This window comes from Nicotiana tomentosiformis, chromosome 5 (genome assembly GCF_000390325.3).
Source record: "Nicotiana tomentosiformis chromosome 5, ASM39032v3, whole genome shotgun sequence".
In the NCBI taxonomy this organism is placed as follows: Eukaryota; Viridiplantae; Streptophyta; class Magnoliopsida; order Solanales; family Solanaceae; genus Nicotiana; species Nicotiana tomentosiformis.
In genome coordinates, this window is record NC_090816.1 from 89,630,567 (window position 1) to 89,649,352 (window position 18,786).

At 34.8% G+C, this 18,786-nt stretch overlaps 1 protein-coding gene across 9 annotated transcripts in view; it reads left to right on the top strand.

Moving 5' to 3' along the window:
* Window positions 1-18,786, top strand: part of LOC104120624 (pentatricopeptide repeat-containing protein At4g33990-like) — a 161,949-nt gene that overhangs the window by 7,622 nt on the left and 135,541 nt on the right. For 4 of the 9 annotated variants that reach the window (XM_070175075.1, XM_070175076.1, XM_070175074.1 and 1 more), the window contains 4 exons: window positions 3,652-6,260; window positions 6,487-6,796; window positions 7,368-7,489; window positions 10,679-14,221. In XM_070175075.1, the coding sequence (XP_070031176.1) occupies window positions 3,652-6,103 (2,452 nt within the window). In that variant the 3' untranslated portion in view covers window positions 6,104-6,260; window positions 6,487-6,796; window positions 7,368-7,489; window positions 10,679-14,221. Of the gene's footprint in view, window positions 1-3,651; window positions 6,265-6,486; window positions 6,797-7,367; window positions 7,490-10,678; window positions 14,222-14,397; window positions 14,768-18,786 lie in introns of those variants that run through there. The other 5 variants (XM_070175077.1, XM_070175078.1, XM_070175079.1 and 2 more) reach the window with 5 other exon arrangements.

Genomic DNA, 18,786 nt, shown 5'->3' on the forward strand with positions numbered 1-18,786 from the left:
GGAGAAAAGTACCTAGCCTACACCATTATCAATAAAATACCTAGCCTACATGTAGATAATGACAAGCCTTAGAAAGCATGTGGGCTAAGTTACTCGGTTGTAGCTTGAATTGCATCCCCTAACAGGTTTTCTCTCATTGAGAAAAAATCTTTTTTCGGAATTGCTGCTTTTCTGCGAAGTGCTGATGGAGCTCGTAGGCCTTTGTGAGAGGACATCTAGCAAATATAAGTGAAACATGTGGAGTACTCAAACTAATATCACAAACACCGAATGTTGTATGTAGTACAATTGATAGGACAACCTCCAATGAAGTGAGGCCTCAAGTACTGACAATCTGTAGTTCCGTTGGTTTGAAGGAACTATTCAAACTTAAATCACACGGTCATCGATCATAAACTTCATCCATATGTAGTGCTGGCAAAATTTCAATTCTTTTGATAACCCGCCCAACTGCATGTGGGTTGGGTGAGTGATTTTTGTCACATGGGTAAAATATGGCTTAACCCATTTAAACCGCAATAAATATGAGTGAACGGGTCAGCCCATTTCCCCTATTCTAGGTGTAAATAAAATCTGATTCTTTTACTTCTCTTATGCTCTCTATCTACTTGGGGAATGGAGATCCCACCAGCTCCTCCTCCTATGGCGAGTAGTTCATCGTGAGCGGAATTTATAGGGGAGAGGGGATTTGACTGGCAGACACGTGGCTCATTATGCATTGCCAGATCATAAGGTTTAGCAATTCGATGGTGTAAGGCAATCGGCACCGTTGATTTCTAGTGATATGAGCCTGATTGAGGTCCTTTTGATAGTGCTGAGGAAGAACATAATTTACTGATTAGAATCTTCAATATCACATTAATATTGCTGATGATCTCTTTTTGTGCTTCTTGATATGATAGGTTTGCATATTAGAGAACATCTAAACAGTTGAAATTCATATTGCAAAAAGGTGTTTTGGGCGTTGAGGTCTGAATTTGGAAATTTGTTTTTAGATGACATTTGTTGGTTATACTTTTGAATAAAAGAGTGGATTTGATTCATAGGCTGATTCTCCTTTTCCATTTCTTCCTTTTAATTATTTTAATTATTTATTTTTGCCTTCAGTTTTCATTTTTCGCTTCACTTTGCCTTCATTTATTGAGCATTTAATTTGAGACTGCAGATACATCTAAAAAGAAAGAGGTATTTCCCTAGTTCTTGTCCAGCACCAGCTTTTTCTCAACTCTACAACTATAAAACAAATGATATTTTGTCCTGTTTTTTGTTTGTTTTAGTTTATGAATAGCAGTAGGATACATATGGTCTCTCTTAAGGATTAGCAATTTTTACAATTATGTGTGAAGTTTGGAATTACTTAAGTTTTGGACTTTTGGTTATAAAAAGACCAATCTATAGTTTTTGTTTTGCAGCGCAGACGTTTACTTAAGCTAAAAAGCTGAAGGTGTAGAATATATGGGTTGACCCATATAATCCATCACTCTACCCATTTTCAACCAGTATTAAATATGGGCAGGTTGGGTTTTTACCCATTTTCCCTCAACCCATCTTCAACCCGCACAAACCCAACCCAATCTGCTCACTTACGAGCACCTATTCATATGATACAACAAGTTTAATCCATAGGTAGTGACACTAGTTACAGAAAATCTTATACCCCATCGGGAACCTAAACCATCGAAATTTAATATTTGCTAGATTCTCAATGTTATGGTGGTAAGTCGTCCTAGATTATTTTAATAACTTATGAGAAGCTACCCTAAGCACTGGCTAGATGGGGATAATGAACCTACCCTCAAGCTGTTGTCAAGCACAAGCACCAATGTGTTTCATTAAAGCTTATCAATTCATATTAAGATAAATTGACATAATTTTGTTCCTTATAAACAAATAACTTGAATTGACACTCGCAGCCATGTACATAAGCTGCTACTAGTTTGTGATAACAATCTCAATCTTTAATATGTGAAAGACTTGCTTTATTTTACTTTTGATGGGCTAAACAAAATGACTGTTGTAGTAATGAAATGGAGAAGGGAAAAAGGCAAGGGAAAAAAAGAGAAAGGGGAGAAATAAAGAAGAATAACAGAGCAAGAAGAAAGAGAAATAAAGAGAGAGAGAGAGAGAGAGAGAGAGAGAGAGAGAGAGAGAGAGAGAGAGAGAAATAGGGGAGTGGAGGAGAGAGGGAGAGATAAAGGGTAAATGAACGCGAAGGAGGAGGAAGTAGGGAGAGAGAGATTGTGTAGAATCAGTTCAATTCGGCAAGTTATCTGTCCTTAATAAAATATACAGGTCGTACCTATATAATAGGCAACCCAATAAGTTATAACTCTTGAAACAATAGGTCTCTAAGATAGATATGACCTAATTCAAACTAAGATTTAAACAAAATCAAACAAGAAACAGGGATTAGGCTAGACGTTACGAGCTACGTCAAATGTTTTGTTTGCTGAAATCAGAATTAATGCTATAATTAAAAATAGAACATAACATTTAGCAGAACAGAGACTTCAAATTTCCTTAGTGAAAAGGTCGAGGGATATAAAAATGACTACGGCATCCTTCTAGCCCACACATGATCCACTGAAAGAAATGTAAATAGCATGCAATGCAACTCTTTGTAAACTCTGTCCATTCCTTTTCCTTTTTCTCACTGAAACCAATTATGTAACTGCCACAAACTCCAAAAGAGCAGGTAGGCTGAATCTCATTGGAATTCTTGCACATATAAGAAGAATTGAAACTTAAAAATTTGCAAGACCTTCTCAACTGTTGGAGTTGATTAGTGTTTAGACTACCGTGAACATAAGAACCATTTGAATGTCTTAATTTTCAAGGGTTCTGAATGAACAAGTTATGACAAAAGGATGAAGTGATGAATTGGTCGAATACGAGTTTCAAATGCAAGTGTCTTGATAGTTGGGTATGGTCTCAAGAAGCTAAAGAGAGTCCGAGATTGTTCACCTCTTTATTCAAGTTCTGAAAGAAGTGAATAATTGAAAGAAAAAAGATTCATATCCCAAAATTTGTAAGTTGGGAAGCATCGGAACATGTAGATTGTCAAGAAATATGCACATCCTATGAGTCCTCTTGAAATTTATGGTGTATGTATCCTTTAGGATAAAATTGGGATCATAGAAGGATATTAGTGATGATTTTGATAGCAAATATTTTAGTCATTCAAATGCCTACAGTCTAATTTACAAACAAAGTATGTCTCATTTACACCTAAGAAGAATTTTACCGTCTCAAATTCTATTAATTTAGGTAATTTGTTCGCATGCCTGGTTACAGTGCTTAACCCAATAGATCTAGCTTTTGAAGGAGGGTAGTCATTATGAACTCTCAGATGTAACTATTAAGTCTAGCCTCAAAATCTACCGCATACACATTAGCTCCATGTGATCTCTAACCTCAATTTGGGTATTCTGCATGTTATCTTGAGGAGCTTATAATTCAATTGTTTATTTATTATCCTATTTGCATTAGTGGTGGCTTCAACTTCCCATTCTGTTCTTTATATTGTCATGGCATTTTGACTACTGATATGATGTTTTCTTCTTCCTATTGTACTTTCCAAAGAGGGGAAGAATTTTAACATGTAATCTTTGGGTCTTCATATTGGTTTCATTTTCGGCTTTGTTTGTGCAGATTATTACTGTCGTTCAAAGGTGGGCGTTCCACAAAATCTCTGCCATTCTCCTCTTTCTGTTGCAAGTTATACTCAAGTAGAAGTTGCAATGAGGTGTTATCAAATGGTGTTGCAAGCAGGAAAAAAGAGATCAACTTTGAGCATTTATTCAAATCCTGTACCAAAATCTACATTTTGAAGTGCCTTCATGCCCTTCTCGCTGTGTCAGGGAAGGCTCAGAGTATCTTTATCGGCACTAGACTTGGGAATCTTTATGCTCACTTGGGTGATGTTTCTTTGTCTCAGAAGACTTTCTGCATGATAGAGAATAAAGATGCTTATACCTGGAATTCCATGATATCATCTTATGTTCGTAATGGCCATTTCCGTGAATCTCTGAATTGTTTGAATGAAATGTTGTCCACGGCTGATGTTAAGCCTGACTTTTACACTTTCCCTCCAGTGTTGAAAGCTTGCGGTAATATACTTGATGGTGCAAGAATACATTGCTGGGCTTCGAAACTTGGCTTAGAGTGGGATGTGTTTGTAGCTGCCTCCTTGGTGCATATGTATTGCCGTTTCCAATCATCTACTTTTGCCTTTAAAATTTTTAAGAATATGCCTTTTCGGGATATGGGTTGTTGGAATGCTATGATATCTGGATTTTGTCAGAATGGAAATGCTATAGAGGCATTGAGCCTGTTGAATGAGATGAGATTAGAGGGTATAAAAATGGATTCGGTGACTATCGCAACAGTACTTCCTATATGTGCGCAGCTTGATGATATTGTGCACGGGATGTTAATTCACTTGTATGTTATAAAGCATGGCCTAGAATTAGATGTCTTTGTATCGAATGCCTTAATAAACATGTACGCCAGATTTGGTGAGTTAAGACATGCACAAAAAGTATTTGATGATATGATTGTAAGAGATTTAATATCATGGAACTCTTTAATTGCTGCGTATGAGCAAAATAATGTACCTGAAAAGGCACTGAAGTACTTTCATGAGATGATGGTAAATGAGATTCAGCCTGACCTGTTGACGATAGTGAGTTTAGCTTCTAGTACAGCTCAGACCAAAAATTTCCATTGCTGCAGATCTGTTCATGGATTTATATTGAGGAGATGTTGGATTCAGGAGGATGTTATTGTGTGTAATGCTGTTGTGGATATGTATGCAAAATTGGGTTTTATTCATTGTAGTCGTAAGGTATTTGACGAGATGCCGGTTAAGGATGTGGTCTCCTGGAACTCAATGATCTCAGGTTATGCTCAAAATGGTCTTGCAAGTGAGGCTATTGAAATTTACAACATGATGAAAAAATGTGATGACGTAGCACCAAACCAAGGAACTTGGGTTAGCATTTTGCCAGCCTATGCTCATCTAGGTGCGTTGCGAGAAGGAATGAGGACTCATGGGCATGTTTTCAGAGTAGCTCTTAATTTGGACGTCTTTGTTGGTACCTCCCTCATTGACCTTTATGGTAAATGTGGAAGACTGGATGATGCCATGTCTTTGTTTTACGAGGTGCCTAGGATGAGTACAGTCCCTTGGAATGCCATAATATCATGTCATGGTATTCATGGAAATGGCAGGGTTTCTCTGAAACTATTCAATGATATGCTGGGTGAAGGTGTTAAACCAGATCATGTAACATTTTTATCTCTATTGTCAGCTTGTAGCCATTCAGGATTAGTTGATGAGGGTAAGAGATACTTTCATATGATGGAGCAAGAGTTTGGCATCAAACCTGTTCTAAAGCACTATGGTTGCTTCGTTGATATGTTTGCTAGGGCTGGGCGCCTAGAAACAGCATACCGTTTTATAAAAAGCATGCCTTTGCAGCCTGATGCTTCAGTTTGGGGTGCTCTTCTAGGTGCATGTCGAATACATGGAAATGTTGAGTTGGGTAAATTGGCTTCAGATAATTTGTTTGAAGTTGACCCGGAGAATGTTGGGTACTATGTCGTGTTGTCTAACATCTATGCTAATTATGGGAAATGGGAGGGGGTGAATGAAGTGAGATCATTGGCTAGAGACAGGGGGTTGAAGAAGACTCCTGGATGGAGCTCAGTTGAACTGGACAATAAGATTGAAGTCTTTTACACAGGGAATCAATCTCATCCGCAATGCCATGAGATATACGAGGAATTAAGTATTTTAACTGTTAAGATGAAGACCCTAGGTTATACTCCAGACTATACTTTTGTATTACAAGATGTGGAGGATGACGAAAAGGAACAAATCCTTACCAGTCATAGTGAGAGATTGGCTATTGCTTATGGAATTCTTAACACTCCTCATAGAAGTCCTTTACGGATCTATAAAAACTTGCGGGTTTGTGGAGACTGCCACAATGTGACTAAACTTATTTCTAAGATAACAGAGAGAGAGATTATTGTGAGGGACTCTAATCGCTTTCATCACTTCAAGGATGGTGTTTGTTCATGTGGGGATTACTGGTAACATGTGCCCATAATTCTGGACAGAAATTTTGACCTTTAAGGTTGATATCGTTATGGTATAGGTGCTGCAGGAAATTTATTTGTTCTTCTCAAGCTGCTGTACTGTCCTGTGAATGATGAATCCCGAACTCTGTAATGGAATAGAGATTTTTATGAAGGCAATTCTTTCATTCTTTTAAATATTTACTTTTCTCTAGTGGGTGTAGTTACATAACTGTCATTTGTTGCAAGTAAAGTTAGAAATTTTAGACTCTTTTAAAGCACCATAACAAATTCTCTCTTGGAAACAAGAGTACGTATCTATTTGTTAGTTTTAAGGTTTTACCAGACATTTCTAAGTAAGCTAAGTTTTCTAAAATTAATTGATATGCTTGTCTACTGCAGTGTTGTGAAATGCGAGCGCTTCCTCGCTTAAAGCGAGAAGCGAAGCGAGGCGAGGCGAGCCATTGAACGCTTCTGTTAGCTGAAGCGTAGCAGGTTTAAAAAAGCGCTCGCTTCCCATTAAAAAGCGAGAAGCGTAGATGCGAAGCGATGCGTAAGAAGCGAGCGCTTCTCTGTATTACAGGGCTGCCAACCTATTTAATTAAAAAAGCTGTTCTTTTTTTAAAACATCATCGACCAGCAGAGAAAGAGGCGTCCTAGGGTTCAAGTTTTCTTACACCTTTCAACTTCAAGATCATCAAGTTTGGTCCAGGTATGTGATTTCTTCTTCCTCCTTCTTCTTCTTCCCTTTTTTTTTTTACCTTCAGTTCTTCTTTCTCATTCTTCTCCTCCTCTTCTTCTTCATTTTCTTGCACTGTTTTTTCGTTTGAAATGCTGCCCAATTTTTTCGTTTCAGTTATACTTATTCTGCCCTTCTTCTTATTTTCATATCCTTTATTCTTAGTTCTTATTGCCTTTCTTATGTGTTATGTAGTTAGTTCTTTTAATGGCCTTCTTCTTAGTTGTTCTTATTTTTTCGTTTCAGTTGTTCTTTCTTATTTATTTATTTATTTTTTAAAATTTCGCTTCACTTCAAAAAAGCGAGTGCTTCGCTTCTCGCTACGAAAAGGGGCATGTCGCTTTTCCTTGCTTCACGCTCTTCACAACACTGGTCTACTGTGAGGCAGTGACATGCTCATTTTTTTCCAATTTCAAACTAATATATAATTTATCAATTACCTTTTAAGAATTTGTCTGCCTGAGAAATGTGGGGCATATTAAAAAAGAAAATCAAGAAATGGAGCTTTCACTTATATCATTACTTTCTATATTTCCTGTTGCAGGCTGGACAGATTCATGTACTGTATATACGTCCCTTGTTTGTGCTGGTCCTGCTGACCAACTCAAACACTGTTTATGCTTCAATTCACCAGCTCTGCAGAAGAGAATACTATTGAATTTGCTGGTAAGAATTTTGTGATTTACTGAGTATGAAGAAGCTGTCTGTGTTTTTTGAAACCATTCATTGAATGTGTGTATGTCTCATGAAACTTTTGATATTAGGTCATGCGAATGGGCTAAAGCCTAAGCTTATTGCTCATGATTTTACCCCGTGCTGTGTAAGTAGCTGATATCTAGGATTTGTATTCTGGAGTCTCGAACATGTAATCTCAAATGCTTTACTGGCCTTCTTTTGACATTCTTAAATGGTTGCACCTGGAGACGTCCAGGCATTTTCCCCTTTTACTCCCTACTCCCGACAAAATCAAAAAACAAAAATGAATAAGAAAAGAATTAAAAAAGCTAACCTATGACAATTGTCACCTGTTTGAGTCCTTTTAGCCAACTCTTGGACTTTTTTTTTTCTTTTTTCTGAAGAAGTTAACTCTTGTACTTTTACTCATTGGACTTTGATGTCTTCTCTTAGATTGAGTTTGAAGAGGTCCCATCAGAACTCTACAGATCCCGATTTTGTTCTCCTGAATTTGAAACTTCAAACCTGTTTTTTCTTTTTCGTATCTCTCATTTTCTCTATCTAGGGTAAGAGTTACTTGAAAAAAACTAGAGATTGACTATCCAGTTTACGATCGGAAGCTCTTCAGTTCAATCCTCCATCAGCTGTCCATGTTAACCATAACTTCAATCTACTGTGCTTTTGGTAATTGTTATCTTTCTAATTAAGCTTTTGTTAGTGAACTGTTATGTGGACTTTCATTGTACTTCCATCAGTCCATGTATGATAACCCCTATTTCTTATACAAAAATTAAAATTCTTTTTACTTTTATAAAGGATATAATCTTTACTCTAATCGAGTCAAAATACTGTTATTGGCTTTCTTTATGGGACTCCTAAGTTTCTTAGTGAGTATATTATTTAACCTATTTATGTCACAATTTCAAATTCCTCCAAACAATAAATCTTGTAAATATTTCTTGGTTCAAGTAACGATCATTCAATTAAGTGAAAATGACTCTCATCTATATCTAAGTGTGATGAAGAATTCTTAAAGTACCTCAAGGATATATTTGCTTCAAATCTATTAGTTCTCTTTCTTTGCCTTAAATTTTTGAGCTCTCTTTCTTGAATGTTTTGCTTTTCAGTTTGTGGTGTCTTTGGATTTTTTGATTGCATGTCTGTGATTGTATCTTGAAACTAAGTTTCGAATTCCTTTTTGCTAGCTTTCTTTTAGGTTACTTGCATTTTTTGGTCTGGTTATGAAGCGATTTTTTTTGGCCGGTATAAAATACTTACGTCTAAATTGCTACGATTTTTGGTTAAATATGGAGATTTTACAACTATAGAATGATGTTGAGGTAGAGAGGTAATTTGATTTAATTATCTGAAAGGTCTATACTTTGTGTCCTGTTTGTTCTTTCAGTATAAATGGATTAACCCGCCCTTAGTAAACCATTAAAAGTAGCAACTGTTGATTGATAAAACATACTATTTGCTTAGTGTTCTGGTTTAGTTAAGTAAATGGTTAGGCATGACCTTTTTCGTTACTGTAGGAATTTTGCAATCAGACTATTTTTCATCTAACGAAAGACAATTTTTTGTTGTAACTCTTTTTCTTTTATGATAATATATAGTTAAATTTTTATTCTAAATATATCATACATGGCCAAATCAATCGCCTTTTTCTTTCCTTCTTTTTTAGTGGAGTTTGATCACTTTTTTTCAAAAAATACATTTTAAATCACTTTGTTGTTGTGATCTTTCTTTTATTCTGAGGGGAAATCATGGATGTAGCTTCAATATATGTATGCAATACTAGTTTCGTATATGTTCCGATTATTTATTATTTGTGAGAAATTAAACTTATTTAAGGTTAGGACCTTATGAGTCTATTTCAGTCAATTCTCAATTTAATCTTCTAACTATGGTTCTAAGAAGGATGAATAGTCACTTTAGTTCCAACAAAAATTAAACTTCACTGTCTTTCTTTCTTTTCTCGGTTTTATGCTGTTTTTTTTGTTCAATTTTAGCGTGTTATCTCTTGTCCAACTGATAGATATCTTATTCGTGCTGAATATGCATTTTACATGAGTACGTAATTCAGATGACTCCCAGACTTTAAAAGGGGTAGCAAACACAACATTTTAGGTTTTCATGAAAATTACATAGGTTGGTTGCTCTGTATTGTTTTTTGCTAATAAAGTTACTTTAAAAGAAGTTACAGTAGAAATTCATCAACCTTGATAAGAATAGAAGAATGATAACATTATAACTTTAGAGGTTTGTTATCGGATTGAATATTAGAAACAATGTTAACAAACAATTCACATTATAAAAGTTCGGAAGTTAAGCAGTGTATGGTAAACTTACTTTGAGAGTCAATATCAAATTTTAAAACTGATTAACAACTTATTTGATACTAGTATATAATAAATGTTAATCTCTAGGCAGATTATTCAAGACTATAGACACATTAACGGAGGCTATGGGCACTAACAACAATCCCTGAGTAGCTGCTGCTCCTAGTGTTAATTGTTAAACAACCATCACTAGTGTGAACATTGGTGTGCTCTAGTAAACGTAGCAAAACACAAAAATGAAACTTTAGTAGACCACGCTAAATTATTTTATAAAGCATCTAAGCTTACTTACTACTGCAAGTTAATTTGGTCTGGATATCAAGTTTCTTGGAATCATGCAGGATCTCCATGGTAAAGTTTGTATATTGAGGGCATCTGCATCCTTAATATTCAAGAAAATGTTTCAGTGTTTGCTCCAGGGGAAAAAAAGACTAGAGATTTTATCTTTGTACAGAGAACATCCATTTGATTTGCATCTACTTATCTGCTTTTTTTTGGTAAATAGATAAATTACTATCTGTCTTTTTTTTCTTTTTTGGTGAAAGTGGAGATGATCTTCCATTATAATTACACTGATTATCTACCGAGTTTCAGAGGTATAAATTTCTGAGTATCAAAAAAAGAAGAAATTTGCAGCTTAAAAGCGTGAAAATGGTACGATCTTTATAAGAACCATGCGGCATGGACTTCCAAGAATACCAGCTATTCATTTGGCTTAAAAGTTGTTTTATTCTAAATTTGTTTTGTTTCTTCGTCTTTTGGTTTATCTTGATTATTGCAACATTTGGTTTCTTCTGTGATTTTCTAATAAGTATTAAATTTATATTGTTTTCTTCAGTGCTCGTTCACCCGGAGAAGCTTCTCCTGCACAACAAGATGCTATTCAACTAATAAATCGTCTATCTACTGGTAGTAACAATCAGGGTTAGTACTTACTCCAAATGTTACACTTCTTCTCCTCCAAAAGATGAGGCGAGTTTGAAGCCATTTTAAAAGAGCTATGGCTCTTAACATAAGTATCCAAATTAAGTTTTATGGGTTTGAGTGTTTGATCATGAGAGGAGCAGATCTACGGCTGAAGAAATGCTTAGAGGATAGCGAAGGAGGAGGAAGGGGGTGGGGGCAAAGAAGCAGAAGGGATTTTGAAGGTGGGAATGCGAAAAGAGGGGCCCATTTGTTAAAGATGATAAGAAAATATAATAAAGTAGTAAAAAGAAGTGGATGGGCCCAAATTTATTTTATCCGTTTTAGGCTTCAAACTCGCCTCATCTTTTTTTTTTTTGCCACATCAACATTTGGGTGGTATTAGTTCCACTAAAAATAAGAATTGGAAGGTAATAGGTCATCCGAAAAGATTAAGTGTGTATGTGACTTTTTCGGACAACTATAGGGTGTAACTTATGTATTTTCCCTATAAATTATACTATTATGCAGCAAACATATATCATATATGTATGCACAGTATAATACTTATAGATATTAATTTTTCATATTTAAAATATTAGTGAAATATTAACAAGTTTGTTTGAGGAATATTTTAAGTAAACTAATAATTTTTGCTCACAGATATTTAACTTTCCTTTTAAGTGAAATTATGGTCTAAATACAAGTTCCAAGTTCTAAATACTCTTCTCCAACTTCAACTTTAATTTCAAATACTTCTTTTTCCTTTTATCATTTCAAATACTTATTTTTTTAAATTTCAATCAAGTAATCTCTTCTCCGCTCCTTTCAATTTGAATTTCACATGAGAATTTTAGAATTTTGATAAAAAATGAAGGTCGTTATGTCTTTTTTATGCTTTAGGCATCTCGTATTTGGAACTTACTAACCTAAGTAATCAGATTCACGCTGAGCTGATTGGTAGGGGGAAATGGATAAATTTACAAACAACCACTTTAACAAAAGCTATTTGAATAAAAGTCGCAATTCAAAAATTGATCTATATTTAGTGACATTTAAGACAAATTACCCCAATTTATTTATTTAAAAGAAGACATTAACTACAATATGGAGTTGAAAATGATGAAAATATTAGAGACGCGCGCACCTTCAGAGCTTATGGTGAAAGCAGTTGCAGAGATTGCTTTTGCATCTAAATTCTGTTAAACCCAGCAAAATTACAGTAACGGTGTCATGAAAATTAAATGGGAGAGAAAATTAGTACTCCGTTATATCGCCAATCTTCATCGGAGACCCATTGTACCGCCTCTTCGCTACCGTCCAAATACGTGTTGGATTTGAAAAGTTAAGAAATTTATAGCGAAAGGTAAAGGGGAGTGCATGTTTTTTGTTTAGGAATTCCATTTTCTGTTACGGATTGGCTCTTTTCAGTTTAAGTTAATGCTTTTTTGTCAGTCGTGGACCAAAAAGTGTCCCATTTTAAAATTTAAAGGATATTAGTATTAAAGGTTAATATACTCGGAGTGATTTTATGGACATTAGTTGTGTGATGCCTCTTTTTATGTCACACATTTGTGGACCCATATCTTACACATTTGGGTCCACAAAATCCTGGGACAACAAAGTTGTGAGACAAAAAATAAAAATTTTCATATACTTATAAAAGATCTACTTAAACCTAGCCTCATACACTAGGGACAAATTGAAATTGTCCTAATTAGCTAGTTTTCCAAACGAAGGGTCTATTCTATTCGGCCGCGAAGGCAAAGCTCCTCCTCCCCTTCTCAATGTATCTTCTCTGCTTCCATCCTACACACTTGAGGTAAGTTTCTAAACAAAGGGCAATACGCCACTTGCTTAAATGCCTCAAGATTTTATGTTTGTTGGGTCTAGTATTAATACTGCACCAACTCACTACTCCTTTTTGTTGCTAACTAGTGTCTAAAGGTCTCGTCTTTATATGGATTCAAATTTTGCCCGGTCAATGGATGTAAACTTAAAGTAAATGTATAATATAAACTATATTTTGCTGTTTGTTGTTTTAGAAGTTGTTTTTTTAGCCATTATACTTGTTTTCTGTTTTATTGTTGGGTCCTTTCTTGAGTAATAAGCAGAGAATTGAAGACCTTGTTGATAATACTGGCTTGAGCCTCTTTTTTTAGTTTCAGCTCATTTTGTCGCAGTTTTTATGCTTGAAATCATAAGCAGTTGAATCTATACATTCGATTGTTCTTTGGCGTCCGAGCCTCAAAATTTTTCTGTTTTACATTTGCATTTTATACCGTAGAATTGTTAAAAGTTCTTTCTCCCGTTAATATTTTACATTTGATGATTATATTAGGCAAGTTTGAATAACACTCGATGTGATATATCATGAGATGCTATTTTAAGTAGTGATGCTGACATACTGTAGTGCTGGTAAAAGTGAAAGCTTTTATGGGCAGTTGGATTTGTGTGCTCTTCATTTCTTTTTTCCATTTCATTTAGGAAAAAACAATGGTTGCACATTTCGAAGGATGATGTCATTTTGTTGACCAAACCCTAGAATTATTTTGAGAAACATCTTTCATGTAGAGATTCTTTTTGTTAAACCATTTTATGTGCAACCAGTCCAGGGATGGAAATTGAGCTGGTCGTTTCACATTTCTATAGATAAAACAACCTTGTAGTGATTGCGTTATGCCTTGGTTGGTTAGTTTTCTGGTTGTTTGTTTTTTTTCTCTTTATTTTGGCATATGAATGACAGGGATTAAGGACATTCGTAGATTATCTTGCTCACTCCTATTTAGAAATCAATCGAGCAGTTGATAATCCAGAGATGGACAAAACCTGCTTTTTGATGAGTAACATGGGTGTGAATACTGTGCAAATTCTTCGAGAAATGAACAAACTTCATACATCTATCATGAGATTTGTATGCTTTTCTTGTTTGTAAAAAAAATTACCTTTCGGAGGCCTACTATTATTCACTGATTTTATTTTTTTATAAACAATGCTTTGACAAATGTTTTGCCTTTAGCCTTTTTCTCAACTGCAATAAGGGAATAGTACCGGTAAGTAGTAATTCAGCTGCTGAAGGGCAGAATTCTCCTGTATATTTCCATAATCTTAATTTTATATTGCAAGAGTTAATCTAAATCAAGAATATTCATGACAGGACAGTGGGAAAAAAAAGAGATAAGGTTTGGGTGATTAGCTCCAGCCAAAGGTTTAAACAAGCCTAAATTCCAGCCTTGATTTAAACAGGAAAACAAACGACAAGCTTCTTTGCTTAGTCTTTCTCTTTCCTGATTTGGCAGCTAATGCATATTTATTCTGATTTGCAAAGAAAATAGAAGTTTGACTGATCATATAGTGATTATAATGTGGTTTATCCTTACCATTCGCAAAAAAATTAGTGATCATGATGTGGTTTGTAAAAATGTGATGCGAACATTCTGAACATTCTTCAGTACAGGGGGAATTTCCTTACCCCTGTAAGTTGCCCAATCAATTTTTTGGATTTTGTTAGCTCCCTGAACTTGGCTTAGCCAACATTGTACTGGAGCTAGCATTGCTTTTGTTTTTTGTAACTACTTTGCATTTTCTTGATGCCTTTCAATGATAATGCTCTTACTTCAAAAATTAAAAAATAAAAAAAAATTCTTCGGTCAGTGTGTAGGAATGGAAATGCTGTCATTTGGAGAATGTAAATTTAGCCGAAACAGCTGATGCTGCTTTTTGGTTGCGCAAAGAGGCGCTTGCAAAGAGATTGCCAATATCTTGTCAGGATCAACAGTGCCATGTCAGCGCCGAGGTCAATGTTGCTATGTCACAGAGGTGGGTAAGAACAATGTGGTTTAACTTTTCTCTGCTGGATCCGTATAATAGTACTGCAAACATTTATCTAAATTATTCTTGTTTGATTGAAGATGTGTGGCAAGACATCTATCTAACATTGTTTAGATTTTAATTGCCGACATTAATTTGAATTTCGAAGGAATACAAAGTTCAAACACGGAAATGATAATCCATGGTTTTTTTAGTTGTTAGCAACTCTTGCTCTTTCTTGGCTAGGTGGTAAAGAACTATATTTGTTTTGATAATTAGGTAATAAAGAATTGTAAGAGTTAAGGGAAGCATTTTGCATGCTCGTTAAGTTTTTCCCCAGATAAAATGGCATAATTAGTTCAATTGGAGAAAAGTACCTAGCCTACACGTAGATAATGACAAGCATAAGAAAGCATGTGGACTATGTTACTCAGTTGCAGCTTGAATTGCATCCCCTAACAGGTTTTCTCTCATTGAGAAAAAATCTTTTTTCGAAATTGCTGCTTTTCTGCCAAGTGATGATGGAGCACGTAGTCCTTTGTGAGAGGACATCTACATACAACCGAATGTTGTATGTAGTACAATTGATAGGACAACTTCAAATGAAGTGAGACCTCAAGTACTGACAACCTGTAGTTTTGTTGGTTTAAAGAAATTATTCAAACTTAAATCACACGGTCATCGATCATAAACTTCATCCATATGTAGTGCTGGCAAAATTTCACATGGGTAAAATATGGCTCAACCCATTTAAACCGCAATAAATATGGGTGAATGGGTCAACCCATTTCCCCTATTCTAGGTGTAAATAAAATCTGATTCTTTTACTTCTCTTATGCTCTCTATCTACTTGGGGAATGGAAATCCCACCAGCTCCTCCTCCTATGGCGAGTAGTTCATCGTGAGCGGAATTTATAGGGGAGAGGGGATTTGACTGGCAGACACGTGGCTCACGGCGCCGTTGATTTCTAGTGATATGAGCCTGATTGAGGTCCTTTTGATAGTGTTGAGGAAGAACATAATTTACTGATTAGAATTTTCAATATCAGATTAATATTGCTGATGATTTTTTTTTTTTCTGCTTCTTGGTCTGATAGGTTTGCATATTAGAGAACATCTAAACTGTTGAAATTCATATTGCAAAAATGTGTTTTGGACGTTGAGGTCTGAATTTGAAAATTTGTTTTTAGATGACATTTGTTGGTTATACTTTTGAATAAAAGAGTGTATTTGATTCATAGGATGAATCTACTTTTCCATATCTTCCTTTCAATTTAATTATTTATTTTTTCCTTCATTTTTCATTTTTCGCTTCACTTTGCCTTTATTTATTGAGCATTTAATTTGAGACTGCAGACACATCTAAAAAGAAAGAGGTATTTCCCTAGTTCTTGTCCAGCACCAGCTTTTTCTCGACTCTACAACTATAAAACAAATGATATTTTGTCCTTTTTTGTTTTGTTTGTTTTAGTTTATGACTAGTGTGAAGTTTGAATTACTTAAGTTTTGGACTTTTGGTTAAGCGTGAAAGGTTTGAAGAAAAAGCCAAGGTTTTAAGGCTACAGAAGAAACATGCAAGATAGAAAAACGACATGATAATTTTAGCACTTTTATCTAAAATAATCTAAATATTCCTATACGGGACACATGTGCGACGCATATGTGCAAAAACTAGTATATACTCAATATTAAATTCTAATATATATTCAAAATGACTCGTAACAATTGCACGTTAGAAATATGGGAGATACACGCAAAACAGTGGCGGATGTAGTCGTCTATTACTATCAGGTTCAATTGAACCCCTAACTTTTGACGCTGAGTAAAAATTTATGTGTAAAAATTTATTAAAATTGCAAAAATAATAGATATAAACTCATAATTTTAAAAGTTGAACTCATAGAATTTAAATTTTAGGTCCGTCTCTGACGCAAAGTGTAGTACTTAATATACATAATTTGAATAGAAAAGGCATTAATTGATCTCAAAGGATAATAAAGAGTGAGAGTACAATACATCCATCAAGTGTCCAAAAGAAAAGATTTTTCACAGTTTGACCACCATATGTATATTCTGATGATTGAGTAATACTCCTTTCATATAGGAGTAGTAATATATTGGGACCAGACAACTTATGTATGAAAGTTTTCTGACAACATGACCAAATGAGGAAGAAATTGCAATTACTATACAAACTTCGGCGCGCAATAATAAAAATTATGCCGGGGACCATGTTATGTTGTGAAATTTAGTAGTAGCAAACATTTTTTTGATATAATATAGCAGTCCAAAATTAAGCTGATTATTTTTTGTTGTTGTTGTTATAGTTGTAATATAGCAGAGTCTAACAAATGTATGAACCACAATGATTTATGTTATTTAATTGAGCCCATTTGGACATAAGAATATTTTCATATTTTTTCGATTTTTTTTTTACTTTTTCGAAATCAGTGTTTGGTCATAAAATTTTCAATTTTCACTTTAAGATGAATTTTGGAATTTTTTCGAAAATTTGAAAAACTCCAAAAAGCTATTTTTCAAAATTTTCACTCAGATCACTCACAAAATTTCAAAAACAACCCAAAATTATATTCATGTCCAAACGCAACTCTAATTTTCAAATACGATTTTCACTTGAACTTTTTTTTTGAAATTTTATAATTCTTATGTCCAAACGCCCACATAGACTATAGAGTAATGCAAGTTTTTCTATACAATTCATGCATTTAACATATAATAAGTGGTTATTTTATCACGTAATCAATTAATACTTATCATAAGGTATACCTAATTGTAACGATCCGACCGTTCGTTTTGAGTATTACAGCCCCGTTCCCTCATTTACTGCTCAATTTATGCCTTACAGTTGATTTATGACTTAACGGGTTAGTTGGTTCAGGTCGGGAAGGATTTCGGAGTGAAATGAGACATTTAGTCTCATAATTGAAAACATAAGTTGGAAAAGTTGACCGGATATTCACTTATGTATAAACGACCTCGGAATTGAATTCTGATGATTATAATAGCTCCGTATGGTTATTTTGGAATTAGGAGCGTGTTCAAAAAATTATTTGGAGGTCCGTAGTAGAATTAAATTTTTAAAAAGTTTGACGGGGGGGGGGGGAGTTGAGTTTATGATATCGGGGTTGGAATCTGATTTTGGAAATTGAAATAGGTTCGTTATGTCATTTATGACTTGTGTGCAAAATTTGAGGTCAATCGAACTTGATTCGATAGGTTTCGGCATCGAATGTAGAAGTTGGAAATTTCATAATAGACTAAAGTTTCAAGTGAGTTCGCACACGACCCAACTTCAAATGAGCATAACTCTCATGATACGAAGTGTTATATGGTGTATTACCTATAAAATGAAAGATCTTTGAGTATAATTTCTAACGCTTTAAACCGTTCGTCATTTGAACATTCCTACAAGAAGTTATGACCAAATTACCAAAGGCTGAAAAAATACAATTCTGCGACCAATTATGCGATCGCAAAATAGTTATGCAATCGCAAAACTGCTCCTGCGATCGCAAACTGGTCGCAGAATGGACCAGAAGAGCCCAGTTCTGGGCACCGATTTTGCGATTAACTTTGCGGCCCGCATACCCATTCTGCGGTCCATTATGCGACCGCAAACCTGCTTTCGGAGTGTTAATTTTTTTATCTTCATAACCCGATCCCATTTTGATAAATAAGCTTTGGGACTCATTTTGGAGCAAAAATCTAACATTTTTAGAGAGAAGGGAGAGTGTTCTAGAGAGAGGAAGAAGCTCAAGTGCTTTGTTCATTAAGATCTTGTTCAAGCTTTGAAATCTAACAAGAAAATATCACAAGATCTTCACCCAAGAGGTAAGTATCTAACCCCTAGTCTTCAATTTCGAGTTTAGGTAAAGATGGGTGATTAAGAGTATAATTTTTGAGTATAATAGTATTATTTATACATATCAATAAGGTTTATAGAAAGATTGTTGAGTTCAAATGGGTAAAGATTGGGTTGAAAATGGTAGAAATCTTCAAAGACTTTAATTGAAGATTTGAGGGTCGAGTTGATGTCAGAATTTGGTAAAATTTGTATGGTTGGACTCGTGGTTGGATGGACGTTCATATTTTATAACTTTTGTCAGGTTCTGAGATGTGGGCCCCACAGGCGATTTTTGAGTTAAATTCGGATTTTATTGAAAAATTAGTATCTCCTTATGGAATTAATAACAATAATTGGTATTGGCTGAA